Below are 20376 nucleotides of genomic sequence, written 5' to 3'. Positions count from 1 at the left end.
AAGAAAACAATTTAATTTTGATAAATAAAAACAGGGAAACAAAACGTTTAAATATATTACTCTTAATTTTTTTTTTCTAAGTTTAAAATAAAGGCAAAAGGTCAAAAGAATTTTATTTTAAGTGGAATGATCAAATTAAACAAGAGATTTTCTAATATGAGTATAATAAACATTAATTATAGAAAATATTACAATAATTAAACTTAAAATACATTAATTATAAATAATATTTTTTTATCATTAATACATTTTATATTTTTCAATAAAAAATATTCTCTATAATTAATAAATTTCATATTTAATTATGATGAAATTTCTCATAATTAATATTTTTTATGTGTTAACTTATTAGAAAATCCCGATTAACGATTTGAAATATCATCTCCCATAAAAAATACTATTATGTCCATTTAATAAGCGCATGTTTTGTAAAATCCTTTGGATAAAGACAAGTTTTGTGAATAATTAACCGGAGCGTATTTAAACATGGTGGATAAGTAAATCAAATAGTGTTTGAATTATAGTCAAAATAGTTTATGTTTCCTTTATTTTAGGCAAAATTTGTTCTTTTATTTAAAGATTTATCGTGTTTTTTAACTGAGTTGCTTGATATTTCCCTCTTCTACATCCTACTTTTTCCTACAACTGGTGAATCGTAATGACGATAGTAACAAAAATTTTAACTGCTCCCATGTTTTACTTGCTTTTCACCATCACGAAAGAGTGGAAATCTCCGATGATCCAAGCCGATCCCTTATGCGAGCGTGACATGTCGTACCTCTGCTTGGCGTTTATCATGTTTTATTTAATCTATCTAGCGGTTTGGTATCCAGTTTGCTCGAACGCAACACCAACTCTTCGTAGGATTCACTGGCTTATGGCTGCATTGGTCCTTATGAAGGCGCTCACAAACTTGATGCCAATTATTCATGGGAATGTCTTCGTCTTCCTTTCTATCTTCCTTTCTATGGCGATGAGTATTAGCCGTTTGTCTTTAATCATTGTGTTGATTAGAAAGTGTAGGCCTTTCGTGAATCCTTTTTTGCATGATGTGGATAGATACGTTTTTACAGTGACAATCCTGCTTCTAATTTTGGGTGAGATAATTAAGATAATCATAGGTGTAACTGGCCCCATTATTATTAAAGACCAGGATGCTTCGGAAGATATGCTTTTTTGGATATATTCTTGGATTCGCTATGAATTGGTATTTTATATATATGATAATCTTATTATGCTTAGGGTGAATATTGATGAAAGGACGACTAAAGTTAGGTACTTCTATTTAGCGGTTATGGTATATTTTTTGGTTTTGCGTATGATAAAAAATCTAAAAAACTTTGGCAATATTGATGAAGAAAATGCTATTTGTTTTCACGTGGTGCATTATACTTTGTTGGAGGAAACATCGAGTGCATTGTTCTACCCGTTGATGCTTAAAATGTTCACGGATCACTTTACTCTTGTCGATGAGATGCTGCGCAAAAATTTAAGGGATTACAATTGTGATGTCCATGATCATGATGAATAGCAGCAGAGGTGGATACTTGGGATGAGGAGTTTGATTATATTGAAATTTGATATTAATTTTTTGTTTTTTTATTTGTTGTCAACTATGGAATTTGATGTTAAAATTGATCATAGCTGGTTCTTTTCCATTTATTTTAAGTTAATTCATGTCTTTGAGTTCTCCTTAAATCTTACACAAAATTGCAAATATTATAGGCACTACTACAAGAAAGGGCATTATCAATGGCCAAAACGTCGGTAATCCGTCGCTATGGACTATACCTACTGAAATGCAACATATCCAAATACGTTGGTATATTCTTGTCGGTAAATGTTTGTGATGGATTTCCGACAACTACTACTAATTAGCGACAAATTTTGCCGTCGGCAATAGTAACGGTTTACTGACGAAATGTGTTTTAACTGATTACCGGTGGAACTGGTTTCCAATGGATTATTGAAGGAACACCTTAACGGATTGCCAACGAAATATGTGTGATGGATTACCAATGGATTTTAGCATTATAAAAAAATTAAATCATGAGAATCCAAAAACATTTATGTACTCAAATCAGAAAAATCTTAAAACATATATCAAATAAATATTTCAAAACCAACATAAAAGTAAATAAGTTCCTATAGACAAACTTTAAGTCTATAAATTTTAAATACATATTCATTAGACATTAAACCAGAATAGTAAAGAAATAGAAACATAGTTACCATTCATTAAACTAATATACATAACATGAAGTTTTTAATGAATCCCAAGCATTTGTGACACAAAATATATGGAGTTTTTTTTTTTTAGATATAATGAGAGGTTTAGAAAACTGGTCTTAAAAAAGAAATGCAACAAAAGATAAGAAAAAAATCTAAAAGCAAAGAATAACAATGTACATTCTATTTTTTCCCCATATAATAGCATTGAACTTTTGGAATTCTTTAACTTTCAAATTGTTTCTTACTTTGGCAGTGTACTTTTAAAAGTTTCCTGTTATAGCAATGTAGACATCAACATAGGTTGTCTATTTGTAAATTATTGTTGATATGGCAAAAGAACTGGTTTTTTTTTTCTATTAAAACTGCTCACATAGGGTTTTGCTGGAAAGACATTTTCTTTTTTCGATTTTCTATTGTTATATCATCAAAATTTTATATATAACTATCCAGATTTTCTGTCACCTAATCTAATAGGATTATTCATATTAAACAAAACTTTTTAAAATCCACTTTTTATTTATTTATTTTTTTTATTTTTAGAATACAACATATTTTAGGAATAGAGAAACGAGTTTGATAACCACTAGAGTGAGAATGGTTTGCCATTTGATTAAATTCAAAACCAAATCGAAAATTTCATTTTTTTTTTTTTGACTTCAAAATACCCACACATTGGTGTTTTTGGTTTCTCACCTTTTTTTTCTTTTCCGTTTCCTTTTTTTTTCATTGGTTTCTTCATAAAAAGCTGCTTAATTAATAAATAAACACTTAATTTCTTAAAGCGTAATACAAAACGGGACCTATTAGAGCATATGGTATGGGCAACTTGAAGTGGTGTTATGACAAGAAGCAACAAGAAGAGGAGGTGGTGTTCATGGTGTTATAACACCATGTTAAGAGGAGAGAGATAGAGAGAGAGAGAATTTGGACAACCAATAGAAAATCACGTTGCATCTAGTCATGGCCACAACAAGAAGCAACACAACTAGATACAACAAGAAGGGGGGGGGGGGGTGGTGTTGATGCTTCTTAACGGCGTTGAGGATGCTCCACCTCAGCAACAACGAGATGCAACATGACCCATACCTTATACTCTTAGTAAAAACGATAAATACATAATAATTATTATTATTTTTATAAATTGTAATTAATACACGCAAAAAAACCCTACGGCGGTGCTTTCCGGCGGGTTCAAACGCCAGATCGACCCTGTTTTCTCATCCTTTGTTTCATCCCATCTTCTTCTGAATTATGCACATGGATGACGTTCCACAATCATTACGAGTGCAACATTGGAACTAAGAAATCAAATGGGACTTCGGTTAATCCTAATCAGAGGGAAATTGAAAGATTATCTGCCACGTTTTTTGTCACAAATTTCCCAAATAATTTGAATGAAAAGGATCTGTGGAAGATGTTTGATGAAAATGCCAAGGTCGTTGACATATATATTGCCAGGAAGTTGCCCAAGTCAGGGAGAAAGTTTGCGTTTGTGAGATTTCTGAACATAAAAGATGAGAAAAGACTTTAGGTGTCACATGGTGGAGTCTAGGTAGGCAATTATCATCTGTTTGTTTCGTTAGCAAGATTCAAGAGAGACCATAAAAATATTCCTAAACCCACCGGAGATAATCAAGTTCACGAACCTGGAAAAAAGCGTAATAACCATGGAATTGGGGCTGAACAGGTGCATAGAAACTCGTATGCCAACATTCTTAGAGGCTCTAATGGTGAAAAGAAACAGGAGAAAGCAAAAACAACAAAAATAATTTCTCTTGCTGCAGGGGATTTTATGACTATAGATGATTCTACAAAGATTGTCCTGGGCAAGGTAAAAGATGCTTCTATTATCCCTCAGCTTTACAGTTTATGTAGTGTTGAAGGTTTTGAAGAGGTAGAAATTAAATATGTGGGAGGCAGATGGGTGTGGTTCCAGTTTATGGCGTCAACTACATGTGTTCTATTTAAACAACATGGTGGGATTAAGAAATATTTTTATGAGGTGATTCCGGTTTCCAAGTCTTTTGTTGTGAAGGAAAGAGCAGTTTGGCTAGAGATTCAGGGTCTCCCACTCTATGCATGGTCTATTACAGCTTATAAGAAGATTGCAGGGATGTATGGCAAGGTGTTGTTTGCTGATGAGGATCTTGATGAGCAATTAAGTAGTGGGAAGGTTTGTGTGGGTACTTTTCTATTAGACTTCATTAACGATAATCCAATTGTTGATATTGAAGGCAAATCTTATGCTATTTAAGTCCGTGAAATTGCTTTATGGTGCCCGGAAATAAAGAAGCCTAAAGATGATGCTATAAATGATGGGGAAGCTCAAAAAGAAGAGAATGATTTAAGTGACGATGAAGATGCGGAGAGTATAGATGAAGAGTCAGAAAATGAAAAAAACGATGACGGGATGAATCAATTTCTACCTGATGATCCAGTTTTTTATAATGATAAGTTTGTTGGGTTGAAAGAAGGTATTATTGAGAATGTTTCAAGTGACCAAGAGTTTTATAATAAGGATCCAGTTAGTGCATCGGTTAATTCAAAAAAAGTCGATTCCTAACAAAGGAAATGTCATCGATGACGACCGTGGTCTCAATCCGGAAGAGTCAGTACCTTCTCTTGTGGAAAAAACTGAACATGTTGGGGTTATTGGTGTTGGTACAGGCGATGTTGGAGAAAAAGGCGAGGTTGGAGAAAAAGGGGATGGATCTAGGGCGGATAAAAATTGTCATAGTTCAGGGTCTTTATCTGCTCCACCAGGATTCAATGGTGTTAAATTCCACTCGCCAGAACATTCGAAGTCAGTCCCTTCAGAACAAACATTCTCGGCTTCATAAATCAAAGGTAATAATTTAAAATATAAGGAAAAACAAGTTAGTGTGGGGTCTCTTATGGAAGTTATGGAAAACTATATTGAATTTGGTAAAGTCCTGGGTTATGATTTCAAAGGGTGTAATGAAGATTTGGCTCGTATGATTGAAAGGAAAGGAGAACAAATTGGTTTTAAATGAATATTATGTCAATTAATTTATGTGGTGTCAAATGCCACAATAAGAGAGGGTGGATAAAAAACTTTGCATGGAACACTGTATTAGTGTGTTGGGTATTCAGGAGTCGAAATTAACCAGGTTGGACATGTTCTTGGTGAAATCTCTATGGGGTAATTATCAATTTCAGGTTGCTAGTAGCAGTGCTCAAGGACGTTCTGGAGGTATTCTCACCATTTGGGATCCTGGAGTTTTTTTAGAACATAAAACTTGGTCTACGAGTAACGTTCTAATTATGAAAGGGGAGGTGGTTGCGTCTCGTTCTATTTGTTTTTTGGTTAATGTCTATGCTCCGCAAGGAAGACAAAATAAGAAAATGATTTGGGAATATATTCGTTCTTTTATGTCACATAATAATGGTGAGTATATTGTATTTGGTGACTTCAATGTTGTTCGAAATTCCAATGAAAGAAGTGGGACAGCTTTCTGTCAAAACGAATCTGATGATTTTAACCAGTTTTTGATAAATACAGATCTTCTGGATGTGCATTTAGGAGGGAGGCAGTTCACTAGGGTGGATCGTTTGTGCTTAAAAATGGCCAGACTAGATAGAATCCTTGTTTCTAATGGTGTTATGGATTGGTTTCCCAACATGGTTGGTGTGGTTCTTGATAGACTTTGGTCGGATCATAGCCCCATTGTGTTAAAGAATGAAAAATTCGATTATGGTCCCATACCGTTTAAGATTTTTCATTCTTGGTTTATGCTTGAAGGCTTTGAAGACACAGTTAGGGATGCTTGGTTGAACGATCATATGTCGTTAGAGAATAGTAAGTTCTTGGCTTTCAAAAATAAACTTAAAAATTTAAAAGAGAGATTGAAGGTGTGGCATAAGGGGGTAATTATTAAAAACAATGGTTTGAAAAAAGATCTCTTGTCAAAGCTAGATGATATTGACTCACTGTTGGATGGGGGTAGACATGATGGTGATATTGCCTCAACGAGAATTGATGTGTTAAAACAATTAACGGATTTAGAAAAGATTAAAGGATTGGATGCGGCTCAAAAATTAAAGAAAAAATGGGGTGTAGACGGAGATGAGAATTCAAACTTTTTTCATAGTATGCTTAAAAGAAAAAGAAGAAAGTTGGCTATTTCGGGCTTCCTGGTTGACGGTTCTTGGGTTGTTGATCCTGTTAATGTCAAGGATCAATTTTTATGGTTCTATAAAGAAAAATCAAAAGTTTTTTCGGGTGTTTTTTCCCCTCACCCAAACTCTCGGATCAGACAACTCTCCTCGGGCTTTAAGGAGATGTTGGTTGCGAGGTTTACTGAAGATGAAATTCGCGCTGCTATCTGGTCATGTGGTAGTGATAAGGCTCCTGGTCCCGATGGTTTTTCTTCCCGTTTTATAAAAAAGTTTTGGGATCTCATGAAGACAGATATCTGTAATTTTGTTGATGAATTCTTTGACTCGAGCATGATCCCAAATGGATGCAACTGATCTTTTCTCACTTTGATCCCAAAAAGAGATAGTCCTTTGAACTGCAATGATTATAGACCGATCAGTTTAATTGGTGTGCAATACAAAATTATTGCAAAGCTTCTTGCAAATAGGTTGACACTAGTGATTGATGATCTTGTGAATCCTGTGCAGTCTGCTTTTGTTAAAGGCAGACAAATCCTTGATGGTCCATTGATGGTGAATGAGATTATTCAGTGGTATAAAAGAAAAAAGAAGAACTTAATGATCCTTAAAGTGGATTTTGATAAGGCATACGACTCAGTGAGTTGGGAGTATTTATATCAAATTATGTCTTTCATGGGGTTTGATCATAAATGGATTCAATGGATTAAAGCTTGTTTGGTGTCGTCTCGTACTTCAATTCTTATCAATGGAAGCCCCACAAAGGAGTTCTCTCCTCAGAGAGGCCTTCGTCAAGGTGACCCTTTATCCCCCTTCCTTTTTATTCTCGTCATGGAAGGTCTGCATGTAGCGATAGAGGATGCTGTGAACCAAGGTGTTTTTCGGGGAGCATTGATTGTAGACGGAGGTTTTGTTGTGTCTCATCTTTTCTATGCTGATGACGCATTGTTCTTGGGAGAATGGGATGAACAAAATATTGCAAATCTGGTTACTATTCTCAATTGTTTTTATTTGGTGTCAAGTCTTAAATTGAATCTCTAGAAATCTAACCTTCTTGGTACTGGTGTTTCTTTTCAACAAGTGGAAGAGATGGCTGTTATCACCGGATGTGCGCCTGCAAGTCTACCCTTTTCTTACCTTGGGTTACCAGTAGGTGTAAACATGAATCGTGTTGATAATTGGAATAAGGTCATTCAAAATTTTGATAAGTGTTTGTCAAGTTGGAAGGTGAACTTGATTTCTGTGGGTGGTAGGCTTACATTAATAAAGTCTATCCTTAATAGCATTGGGATTTATTACATGTCTGTATTTAAAATGCCGGATATTGTGAATTCTTATCTTGAGTCTTTACGTTCTCGATTTTTTGGGGGTGGTAGTAGTATGGAGAGAAAGATCTATTGGGTTAAATGGAACCAAGTGTTAAATTCTAAGGATAAAGGTGGACTGGATATCGGCAGTTTAAAAGCTTTTAATTTGGCTTTGCTTTTAAAGTGGAGATGGCGTTTCTACAATGAAAACCACGCACTTTGGGTTAAGGTGATCCATAACATTCATGGAATGCATGGTGGGTTGGGTGAGTCTTCTTCAAAACCAAGAGGAGGGGGGGGGGGGTTTGGTCTAATCTCGTGAAGCTTTATGATAAGCTCGTTTCTCTTAATATTATTCCACACTCTTTTTTTATTAGAAAAGTTGGTAATGGAAGAAATACTCGTTTTTGGAAGGACATTTGGATTGAGAATGTGAGGCTTTCTTCTCATTTTCCTAGACTTTTTGCATTGGAAGAGAAGAAAGATTGTTCGGTGGCAGATAGATGGAATGCAAGTGGTTGGCTTTGGAGATGGAGTCGTCAATTACGTGATAGTGGAAGCACAACCTCTCAGTTCTCGGCCTTGACCAGAGTTGTTTCTCATGTTACGTGCGTCGATCAGGCATATAGTTGGGAGTGGGGTGTTGATCCAGATGAAGGCTTTACTGTTAATAACACTAGAAAATATATTGATTCGATTTTGTTGCAGGAAGGCATGATTCAGACGAGATGGTGTAGGCTAGTGCCTATCAAAGTTAATATTCATCTTTGGAGAACTATTCTTGATAGACTTCCCACTCGTTATAATTTGGCTTGCAGGGGTGTTGACATGTTCTCGGTGCTGTGTCCTTTATGCTCTACTCAGATAGAAGTCTGTAGTCATGTGTTTGTCAATTGTGACGTGGCAAAGGAAATTTGGAATAAAGTGTTTAAGTGGCTTGATCTCCCTTTTCCTTTGTTTGAAAATGTTGCTGAGATATTGGATTGGATGGATGTCATTCCTTCAAGTCTGTCAAAAAAACGAAAGCTTGAAGTTATTATCAATACCACGATCTGGGTTATTTGGGCTTACATGAATAGTGAGGTGTTCAAGACGTACAACATGCGGAAAAATCATATTTTTGAAAGCATTGTCATTCATTCTTTTAATTGGTTCCCTAATAGAAATAGTAAAAATAATATATCTTGGACCTACTGGTTGCGAAATCCCATTTTATATGACTCTTTGTAATTGGTTTTTATTCACTAGCTTTTGATAGTTTTCTTTTTATATGTTCAAAAAAAAAACATAATAATTATTTTTAATTTTAGCATACTTTAAAACAAGACAAGACAAATACATACTTATCATCGTTGGTTTTCCAAGTGACTTGCTTTTTCAGTTTCACACTAACTTTTTTTTTTTTTTTTGAATATTTGTACGGTTTGGTTTATTCTAAAATACAATCAAAAGCACGTTTGAGAGATGTATGTTTAATTTTTAAATATGCACATGACAAAAATAAAAAGCATCTCACATTTATGATCATGAAAAGAAAACACTTTTTTTTAATCTAAATGATATTTCTAAATATTTTAAAAAATAAAAAGGATTTTCTACAAAAATATAAAACATTAACTTTCAATGAAAAAATATAATAGTTTTTCCGAATATTCCTATTCCTATCTACTCTAATAAATAAACAAATAAATCTATTCTAATAAATGAAAGTTTTTTTTTTTTGCCATTTGTTACACTCATTTAATTTGTCAAATGTCATTTTGTGGTTATTTTGAATTAATTTTTATTCCACATATCATTTTATGGTTTTATAATTTATTAAATTCCACATAGTATTTAATATTTAAATGCAATAATAAATACATATTAATTTCCTTAATGAACTTTTCCTTTTAATTTCAAAAGTACTAAATGAAAGCTTCATTAATTTCCTTTATTTATTTATCTAAATTATTTGTTTAAATTTAGAAAAAAAAACACTTTAATTTTTATAATTCAATATTTTTTTATATTTTTTTTTATAAGTTAAACTTCTCAAATGTTTAGAATTTTATATTTAGTTTTTTTTCTTTTAATTAAACTCATGTAATATATAGGTCTCATATCTAGTATCACAGTATATGTCGATCATATACCAATAGAAAAGGCAATGGACCTGTTCAAAAGCTAGGTTTTTTAAAGATTTTATTTTTAGTTTTATAAATAATGCTAAGAAAAAATAAAAAGTTTCGTTTATGAATTTAAAGTTTTTGTTTTAAAGAAAAAGTGAAAAAGCAACTTCAAATAAATGTTTAACAAAAAGCGCGCATATATATATATATATATATATATATATATATATATATATATATATATATATATATATATATATATATATATATATATATATATATAGAGGGAGAGAGAGAGTTAGGTTCATATGTTCCTAGCGTCTATTGTGTGCTTATAGGATCCAATATGTATTTAGGAATAAATAATCAAAATAAGGATAGATATATAATTTTGCATATAAAAAAAATAATAACCAAATTTAAATCCCTTGATTCATGGATCAATCCCCTTAAATCAAGCCATCTGTAACCCTATGCCTCCAAGAAGTCGTCATCTTCTTCACCCAACAACTATCGTCAAAACTCAATGTGATCATCATCTTCTCTACTACAACCCACCAGATAACCCCATTAATCCCCTCTAATTACATCAAGACTGACGCAACTACTTTATACCAAGAAGAAAGAGCATTATACTTTAAACAATTGGAGATTGGAGAAGAACAAGAAGTCGATTTGGCTTTATTAATTCAATATAACAACTACAAATGTTCGATTATCATTAAGTTTTTGCTCATCAGGTCTGATTTCGTTATCTATTTTCTTTTTTGTGTGGCTCTAATTGACTTCTGTTTCCTTTGTCCCAAAAATGATCTCTTGCAAATCATTATTAGTCGTTTTCATCGATGTCCAATTAGGTCCGATTTGTACTTAGTTTGTATTTGGGATCGCTAATTTTTACATCAGCATTGACAGATGCTTCAAGATAAACTCCGAGTTAAACATGCCTGCCAGGTGTTTGTTGAAATGTCATATGCGTTGAAATGGTTGATGCTTTAAGATATACTCTTGCAGTAACACCATTGGGAAAATGGGTTGTTCTTGAACACCACCCTCACTTTATTAGAATGTATTGGGGTGTTGTAAGCACTGCTTTTTGTGCATAAATTATTGAATCGACTGATGCTTATGTGTTTGCTAAAACTATATTCAAGGATTACAACTCCTTAGGTTACTTTAAAAGTTTAATTTTGTGTTTTGCTTAGCCTCTTTACCAATTTACTGTTTATATATCTTCGTTGAATTTTTTGTTGACTGATTATGAAACTAGTTTTTGTTATAACAAGTTTCTCGGAGAATGTTATCATCATATAGTTCGATTTGATGGCAATTATTCTTATAGAATGGACCATTTAGGAACACAATAGTTACTAGAAACACATGAACCTAGCCCATTCTAATGGCAAATATTCTTAACATTTTTTTTTGATGATTGCTTTATCTATTTATAAGGATCATGGTCTTTGTTGATACACACCTAGCACCCACATTATTATTCTAACTTCATTAATTGGTTTAGATGAATTTTGGTTTGTTTGATAATAATGCCTAACAAGTGTTTGTTGAAATGCTTGAAAGAGAATCTAAAGAATTTAACCTTGTGGTATGCATTCTTTCAGAATTACTAGCAACACATGTTTTATGTATTTATTTAAAAAAGGTAATTAATTTGTCAGTGTATTATTTTGGTTCAATTTGTGATTTTGAATTCCAATTTCTATTGTCCCTCGTTATTGTTTATTTGGAATCTAAAATTATATTAGCAGTAAATACGATACTTTTGAAAGTATTCTATGTATTCTGTCAGAATGTATTCTCTCAGAATAAATTATATGTATTATGTCATAATGTATTCTATGTATTCTACCAGAATATATAAAGTGATAGTTAATTGCAAGTAACATGTTTTTAACCATTATTAGTTTTTTTTTTGTATTTGTGATAGGAATGGCTAGAAGAATGTGTTGAAGACCAAATATGAATAACTTGAAGAATGAATAAAGTTTAATCATACTCACAATTTAAGAATGTTGTTATTATTTAAGAATTTTATTTATTTTTGTTGATATTCTTTTAGAATATGTATAATTATATTAAAATGTATAAGACTTTTAGTCTATAAGAATATGTATGAATTTGTATTTAAGTTCGGATGTATAAGAATATATTAGAATGTTGTTATTTTTCAACCTTGGATTCAAGAATTTTGTTATTCTTCAATAATATTCTAATAGAATAATATTCTAAAAGAACATCATTCTAACAAAAAAATATTCTGATAGAATAAAATCGGTTATTTGTACAAATTATGTTATAATTAAAATTAATTAATTAAAAAATTTAGATTTTTAAAATTAGGAGAATTAATTATCCCTAACAATCCGAAAATTACCTTTTATAAATGTAGTTAATTGTTCAAAATACCATTTTGCTAAAATTTATGTGATTATATGGTACATGTTATCCCATTGTAATATCATACACTCTCAAATCATGTCCATTGATTAATTCCATCCGTTGGGCCAGATCTGTGCATTCTGGGTTGTGCACTGCTGTGCCAAAATGGGATGGAACGCCCAAATCTGACTTCGTATGAGGAAGTTATGATTTTTCTAAGATTTGGCATAGAAGTGCACAGCCCGGAACTCGAATTTTAGATCGAGCAGTTTTTGGCCAACGCGACCTAAATGAGAATTTGAGATCTCATTATTAGTAGGGCAACGGTAAAGAGACAGACGAAAACGGACGTCGGATGAAGAAGTTATGAATTTTTAACGAACTTTTTCTGTCCCGGCCTGTTAAAAATGTATCTGTAAAAATTAATTCAAAATTAGCGGACAGAGTCTAAACAAAAGTTGTAGAGTATGATCCCACCTACGCATGGATATACAGAATGTCGAAAACGGAGCTCGTATGCGAAAGTTATGAATTTTCTAAGTCGGGAATGAGCTGTGCGAAATCGAGTGACGTGGCGAAATCCTGGCCGTTGCTTCCTCCCCAAGGCTAGCCACCAGATGATGATATCTGGAATGGAATCGACGAGTTAGAGTCACAACTCGACGAGTTGGGTTGTTTCACAGCCTATAAATAGAAGTGTCGGGTGAAGCTCATTCCTCACACCATTTCCCTCATTCTTTCCCTCTCTAACATCTCTCTAAACCCCCCCCCCCCCAAAGCCTAGGGTAACTCCCTAGCACGAGAAGGAAGCCCGAAGCTCCCGAAGGCTCCAAAAAGAAGAGCTTTCTGCTCAGAAACGCTGCTTCAGCAAAGCCCGATTTTGAGAAAAACCCGTTGTAAGTGGGATATACTTATCCTGCCTTAAGTATAGCTTATGTTTAAATATAGCAATGTTATTAGGACCTTATAATAAATATTTGGGCTATTATTATGAGTTATATAAGTGTCGTTATAATATCTTTTTAACCACTCGCGGTACGGATAATCCGGTTTGAAGGGCCGCTTGGGTTGTTGGATTTCAGAAGTGCTATATGCCAAAATGGTCCTACCCTCCGGTGTTTCATGTCTGGCCCCAGTCTGTACATAGTGGGTGAAGAGTATTGATTTAACGCTTATATAATAGTAATAGTACCAAGACTAATATTTAGTCTCGTTGAACATTAGACTAAACTCTAGTGGTAATGATACTAGGTTTTGTCAAGGGAAATTGTTTTAAGTAAACGAAGCGTTGTCTGAGTACCGAGTCACCACCTTATCAAGTGAGTGCATAGTCCCTTTCATGAACATGATTTTAATACAAGTATTGATTGAAGTATTAAATATATGTTTATGTGCGAGTTATTTGATGTTGCCTGAAATACGTGTTAAAGAACATACCTGATTATATATGATGATTTAGGATAAAGAGTAAACCTAAATTAATTATGAGGAATATTGGGTGGTATCTTCTTACGAGTACGAGTGAGTTATACTCAGAGAATAGAACTTTAATATATGTCATTGGTCTGGGAGCAAGGATTAGACATAGTCATTGTCCCTAGTCCGAGAGTATGGATTGGACATAGTCAAATGTCATTAATCCGGAAGTATGGATTAAGACATAGTCAGTTATCCTTAGTCTGGGAGTATGGATAGGACATATTTATTCGTCATTAATCTGGGAGTATGGATTTAGCCATAGACACTTTTCCCTAATCTGAGAGTATGGAATGGGCACAATTATTGATCCGAGAACATGGATTAGATCCGGGAGTAAAATGTAAAATATAAGGTCCAAGAGTATGGATAGTCTCGTTGTGAGGATTGACGGGGTGGGGTAAGAGTTGATTATATATATGGGGAAATTGTATATATTGTGAGTTCTAAATTATATATATATGTTATAACATTGTGGGATTGAAATCCCTATGTACTCACCAGGTTTCCCAACCTGACCCACTCAAGCTTGTTTGTATCTCAGGTGTCGATATGAAGCTACTTTACACTGAGAGATTAAGGAGATATAAATCATTAGTGATAATGAATGTAAGTTATGTTTATGCTTATGTTTCTATATTGACGATGACATCCCAAATGTTTTAAAATGAATAAAAATACATTTCCTCGGAAATGCTTTGATAACGTATTTATCATGTTTTTCTGGGAACAAATTCCGCAACATTTTTATTAAAAGAGATACTCTGATTTTTATAAAGCATAAACAAAATCGGTCTTTTATAGCCGTGAAAATGGGGATGTCACAGTTGGTATCAGAGCATTAGTTTAAGCGAACTAGGAATAAGGATTTATTTCTAGACTTAAACTTAGAATGTTAAGCGATGATCGTGACGAGTGTGTCTATTAAATTTAGGTAATACACCTGAATAGACACAAGCACTAGCTTATTTAGGGAAAATGCCTAACATGCTTTTATGTGCTAAATGATTCATGATATGCATTATATGATCGGATCTATGGTCTGTTGCCGACCGGATCTGGAAAATTTATGTGTTCAGATTTCTAAACGTTTAATTACGGTATTAGAACTGGAATATAACTTTTCGGAGTGATAAGGAGATTTATGCGTCAATCGTAAATAAAATCTCTCCTATCTTAATTCTCGTCACTACACACCGAACATTTAAATTGGTGTATAGATCGACATGGTAAGAACTTGAAGTGGACTCGGAAATGTTAACGGAGATGTTAATCAGTGGCCTATGATTGAATGTGCACCAGAGGTAGCAACTGTACCTGAGCCAATCACGATGGTCGGGGTACAAGCGATGATCCAGATGATGTTGGATTGTCAGATGGAGGAAACAAGGAGATTACTGCTACAAGATAGGGATGAACCTACGATGCCTGTTAAACAGCCCGAATTGAATGATGGGTAGTCTGAGGAGGGAAACTACAGCAGGACCGTTGGTCAAGCTGATCCGCCGGTGATTAGGAGGAACAACCAAGATAACGGAGTCGAGAGGAATGGATGCAAGTACAAAGATTTTCTAAATTGCAAGCCATAGACTTTCACTGGGAAGGAAGATCCGATCGGAGTTATGTATTGGATCTCAGAGATGGAATTAGCCTTCATGACATGTGGTTGCAAAGGGAAGCTACAAACCACGTTTGCAGTGCGTCAGTTCAGAGGAGGCGTTGTTCGCTGGTGGAACACCCTGGGGAAGAGTCTAAGCCCCAATGAGCCCCTGCAACTGACTTGTGCAGAGTTTTTGGTGCATTTCAAGCGCAAGTATTGCTCAACCCAAAATCTGCTTGAGCTAGAAAACCAATTCCTGACTTTGAAGAAAGGAAGCATGTCCATCGATGAATACACCAAAAACTTCACGGATAAAATGGAGTTTTCTTTGCTCTTTGTCCCAGACGAGTTAACAAAAATAGACAAGTACGCAAAGGGACTTCCCTGGGAGTACGCGGTGCCGGTACGTCAGGCACCTACTCTAGAGGCAGCTATCTGGGCTGCCAAGTCTGTTGAAGATATGATCAAGGGAAGAGCCGCCAGCAAGGTTGAAGTTGGCGATAAGAGAAAGTTTGAAGATCCACAAGGTCCGACGAGAAGAGAAAATTCTCGAAGTCTGGAGAAGGAGCACAATGGTGTGACAAGTGCAGAAGGAAGCACATTGGGAGATGCTCTAAAGAGATGACCTGCTTCAAATGCGGGAAGACTGGTCATTATGCCAGCGAATGCACAACCAAGAGAGAAGAATGCTTTAAGTTTGGTGAAGAATGACACTTCAAGCAAGACTGCCCAAGAAGAGAAGAAGCCACAAATCCAAATGTGCCGCCAAAACCAAAGGCAAGAGCATTTCAAATGATCCTTGACGAAGCATATAACAATGCAAGAAATCATGAATGAGGATTTTATATCCAAAGATCAAGATATGAAGTAGGCGTACGGATAGTATCATATGATGTAGCCTATTAGAGGCATAGTCTAGGGTGAACTTGAACACCTATGTAATCGTTTCAAGGAATAATATAAAACCTTCGTTTTGCTATCTGATGTGTTAAGCTGTTGTGTGATTTTCTTTTAATGGTGACCTGGAAAACTGCAAGACAATACTTGGGACGAGTATGAGTAGGTGTGAATGGTAGTAGAGTCCTATACTACCGGAAGCACAGGACTCACACTTGGATCAGGAAAAGTCACAAGGTTACCAAGAAGCTAGTAATTGATTCCGTTTTGTTCATGTATGTCATTACCATTGTTTCGGTAATTATTAAGAAGATGATTGTCATTTCGACCCTAGTGGTCATATCAAATCAAGTCTGACTAAGACGAATATATTACGTGGTTCTGAGAACTAAGTTCAATGTCATATCTGACTTAAGAAAAAAAGATCGAAGCGATCAGTAGAAGTATCGCGATAGTTATTAAAGAAGCTGGTAGCTAGAAATGCTACTTTTTAATATGTGACTATATCACATTAGAACATGAAGGAAAGTATATTCCATTCCGGAATTTGACTCTAAGAGACCTGAGTCTAAGCGTTGCAACATACGATGGGAGGTCATTAGAACGTGACCCATCGGTCTATTGTGGAAATAAAATAACTTATCTTAAGTTTGTTAAGAAGAAGAAGGAGTATCCAATAAGTATCGGGATTGTGAATCGAAGGTCATAGGCCTAACATGAGATAGAGAGCGGGAGCGAGATCGAGCACCGCCTGCGGTCAAGAAGTCCAAGAGTTAGATACTCATTCAAAAGAACATAGAAGTTACGATTATTACCTAGGATGAAGAGATAACGTATGGAGTCATTATACAGCCCTGTTTCATTGATGATTTCAGGGCGTAATCATCCTAAGGGGGAGATAACTGTAACGCCCGCATATTCGGGCTAGTCAATTTAGAGACAGTGAGCATCAAAAATGAGGTTTTTATGGAAGATTATTTAGAAGGAGTAATCTTAAACAAGTTATAGTATATGTTACAAGGGTTCCGTACATCTAAAGAACACCGAAATCCGAGTTATAACGAAGAAGTTATGGCCGGTTGAAGTTTCGCGACAAAACCGGCACGACGCTATGTGACGTAAATAGTGAATTTACGATAGAAGACTTTTTAGCCTTATCAATCTAAAAAAAATTCGTAGTATACGTTAAACCGAAAGCGTGCATAAAAAGAACGCCCAAATCTGACTTCGTATGAGGAGTTATGATTTTTCTAAGATTTGACACAACAGTGCATAGCCCGAAATTCGAATTTTAGATCGAGCGGTTTTTGGCCAACGCAACCTAAATGAGAATTTGAGATCTCATTATTAGTAGCGCAACGGTAAAAAGACAGACGAAAACGGACGTCGGATGAAGAAGTTATGAATTTTTAACGGACTTTTCCTGTCCCGGCCTGTTAAAAATATATCTGTAAAAATTAATTCAAAATTAGCGGACAGAGTCTAAACAAAAGTTGTAGAGTATGATCCCACCTACACGTGGATATAAAGAACGTCGAAAACGGAGCGCGTATGCGAAAGTTATGAATTTTCTAAGTCGGGAATGAGCTGTGCGAAATCGGGTGACGTGGCGAAATCCTGGTCGTTGCTTCCTCCCCAAGGCTAGCCACCAGATGATGACATCTGGCATGGACTCGAAGAGTTGGAGTCACAACTCGATGAGTTGGGATGTTTCATAGCCTATAAATAGAATTGTCGGGTGACACACCATTTCCCTCATTCTTTCCCTCTCTAACATCTCTCTAGCACCCCCAAAACCCCCCAAAGCCTAGGGTAACTCCCTAGCACGAGAAGAAAGCCCCGGAGCTCCCGACGCCTCCGAAAAGAAGAGCTTTCGGCTCAGAAACGCTGCTTCAGCGAAGCCGGTTTTGAGAAAAACCCGCTGTAAGTGAGATATACTTACCCTACCTTAAGTATAGCTTATGTTTAAAAATAGTAATGTTATTAGGACCTTATAATAAACATTTGGGCTATTATTATGAGTTATATATTGTGTCGTTATAATATCTTTTTAACCACTCGCGGTACGGGGAATCGGGTTTGAAGGGCCGCTTGGGTTGTTGGATTTCAGAAGTGCTATATGCCAAAATAGTCCTACCCTCCTGTGTTTAATGTCTGGCCCCTGTTTGTACATAGTGGGTGAAGAGTATTGATTCAACGCTTATATAATAGTAATAATACCAAGACTAATTATTAGCCTCATTGAACATTAGACTAAACTCTAGTGGTAATGATACTAGGTTTTGTCAAGGGAAATTGTTTTAAGTAAACGAAGCGTTGTCCGATTACTGAGTCATAACCTTATCAAGTGAGTGCATAGTCCCTTTCATGAACATGATTTTAATACAAGTATTGATTGAAGTATTAAATATATGTTTATATGTGAGTTATTTGATGTTGCCTGAAATACGTGTTAAGAATATACCTGATTATATATGATGATTTAGGATAAAGAGTAAACCTAAATTAATTATGAGCAATATTGGGTGGTATCTTCTTACGAGTATGTAACATACATGTTTAGTTATTGTGTTTTTGTTAGTTTAAAATGAATATTATTATTAAATAATATATGGTTTTGAGCAATGAGTTCTAACAAGATAGTTTTATGAGAATTGAAGTAAAACTATGTTTAGAATCATTCGGGAAGTATTGGAAGTCTTATGAGATTCCAATCAAAAGTCAAAAATTAAAATTAACGAAAATATAAAATAAGTAAAAATAATGTTATTGAAAGTTGTATATTATCTCGTTAGAAACATTTAGGCGAAAACCTCATCGAAATCCGAGTTATAACGAAGAAGTTATGACTTATTGAAGTTTCACGACAGAACCGGCACGACGCCGTATGACGTAAAAATTGAGTTTATGATAAATTACTTTTTAGCTTTAGTAATCTAAATGAAAGTCGTAGTATTCGTTAAACCGAGAATTTTCATAAAAAGAACGTCAAAATCTGACTTTATATGATGAAGTTATTATTTTTCTAAGTTTCAGTACAAGAGTATACAACTAAGAACTCGAAATAAATATCGAGTGATTTTTAGCCGACACAACCTAAACAAGAATTGAAGGTCTCGTCAATAGTAGTACAACGGTAAAAAGGCAGACGAAAACGGACGTCAGATGAAGAAGTTATGAATTTTTAACGGACTTTTCCTGTCCCGATATGTTAAAAATTTAATATTAAAAATGAATTCAAAATTAGCCAACAGAGTCTAAATGAAAGTTGTAGAGAATAATTTCACCTACGCATGGATATAAAGAACGTCAAAACCGAAGCTCGTATGTGAAAGATATGAAATTTTGAAGTTTATGGCACAAATTACGAGGCTGGACCGGAGAAGTACGCCCAACGTATTTCGTACGTACGCCCAGCGTACTACGAAGACACGTATCAGCCACCAAGCGCCTTCGCATGACGACGCGTGTCCTAACTCGGCCACGTCCGAGGCCCGGGTTCCAAACCATTGCCACGTCTTGTACGCCCAGCGTACCGGAGATTTACGCCCAGCGTAATGCGAACTCTCGGTCCCCTATAAATAGTAAACGAAGGGAGCCGAATTTTGGTTACAAATTCTCACATCTTTGACTCTCTACTCTCCTTTTAGCCTACTTTTAACCCCTCGAAGTCCTAGTATCATCCCCGACATCCGCAGCAAGTCCCGACGCCCCGAAATTTCCGAAAAAAAATAATATTTTCAAGTCGAAACTCTGTCCGCGTAAGGCCGGTTTTCAACTAAAATCTCCAGTTTTCATCGAAGAAAGTTAATTATAGAAACGAAGTGCTGCCCAAATTAATACTCTAACCCCCGGTTGTTTCACGGTGAGTTCAATATATAGGAACAATTGTATGTTATGTGTTATATATGCCATGTGCTTTTTCCATGTTATTTTCCCGTGTTATTATTTCGTGCTATTTTGATAGCAAAGATGTACCATTAAACCATGTGATCAGTGAAAGGACTTAGATTCACAGTGGCACTGGTATGTACCCTCTGGCCGTGTAGAGCATGTCTCGTAAGAGAATGACTTCTACCCCTATGGCATTGGCAGAAGGTTAGATAGGGCTAAATGCCTGAAATCTACCAAAATGTTTAATCAGAAATTGTATGTCTTCTGTGCCATTTGGGTAGAAGCTTTATTGATGTATATCAAGTATTGAAATTTTTATGTCTCA

General features: G+C 35.0%; 1 protein-coding gene across 1 annotated transcript; it reads left to right on the top strand.

Moving 5' to 3' along the window:
* The first annotated feature begins 658 nt into the window (after window positions 1-658).
* On the top strand, window positions 659-1531 carry LOC145106778 (protein CANDIDATE G-PROTEIN COUPLED RECEPTOR 7-like). Its single transcript, XM_079043707.1, has one exon. The coding sequence runs from the start codon at window positions 659-661 to the stop codon at window positions 1529-1531; it is 873 nt and encodes a 290-aa protein (XP_078899833.1).
* Window positions 1532-20376: the final 18845 nt, after the last annotated feature.

Source organism: Lactuca virosa, chromosome 4 (assembly GCF_052849685.1).
Source record: "Lactuca virosa cultivar CGN04683 chromosome 4, Lactuca_virosa_CGN04683_v6, whole genome shotgun sequence".
In the NCBI taxonomy this organism is placed as follows: Eukaryota; Viridiplantae; Streptophyta; class Magnoliopsida; order Asterales; family Asteraceae; genus Lactuca; species Lactuca virosa.
This window is presented reverse-complemented; position numbering and strand designations above follow the sequence as displayed.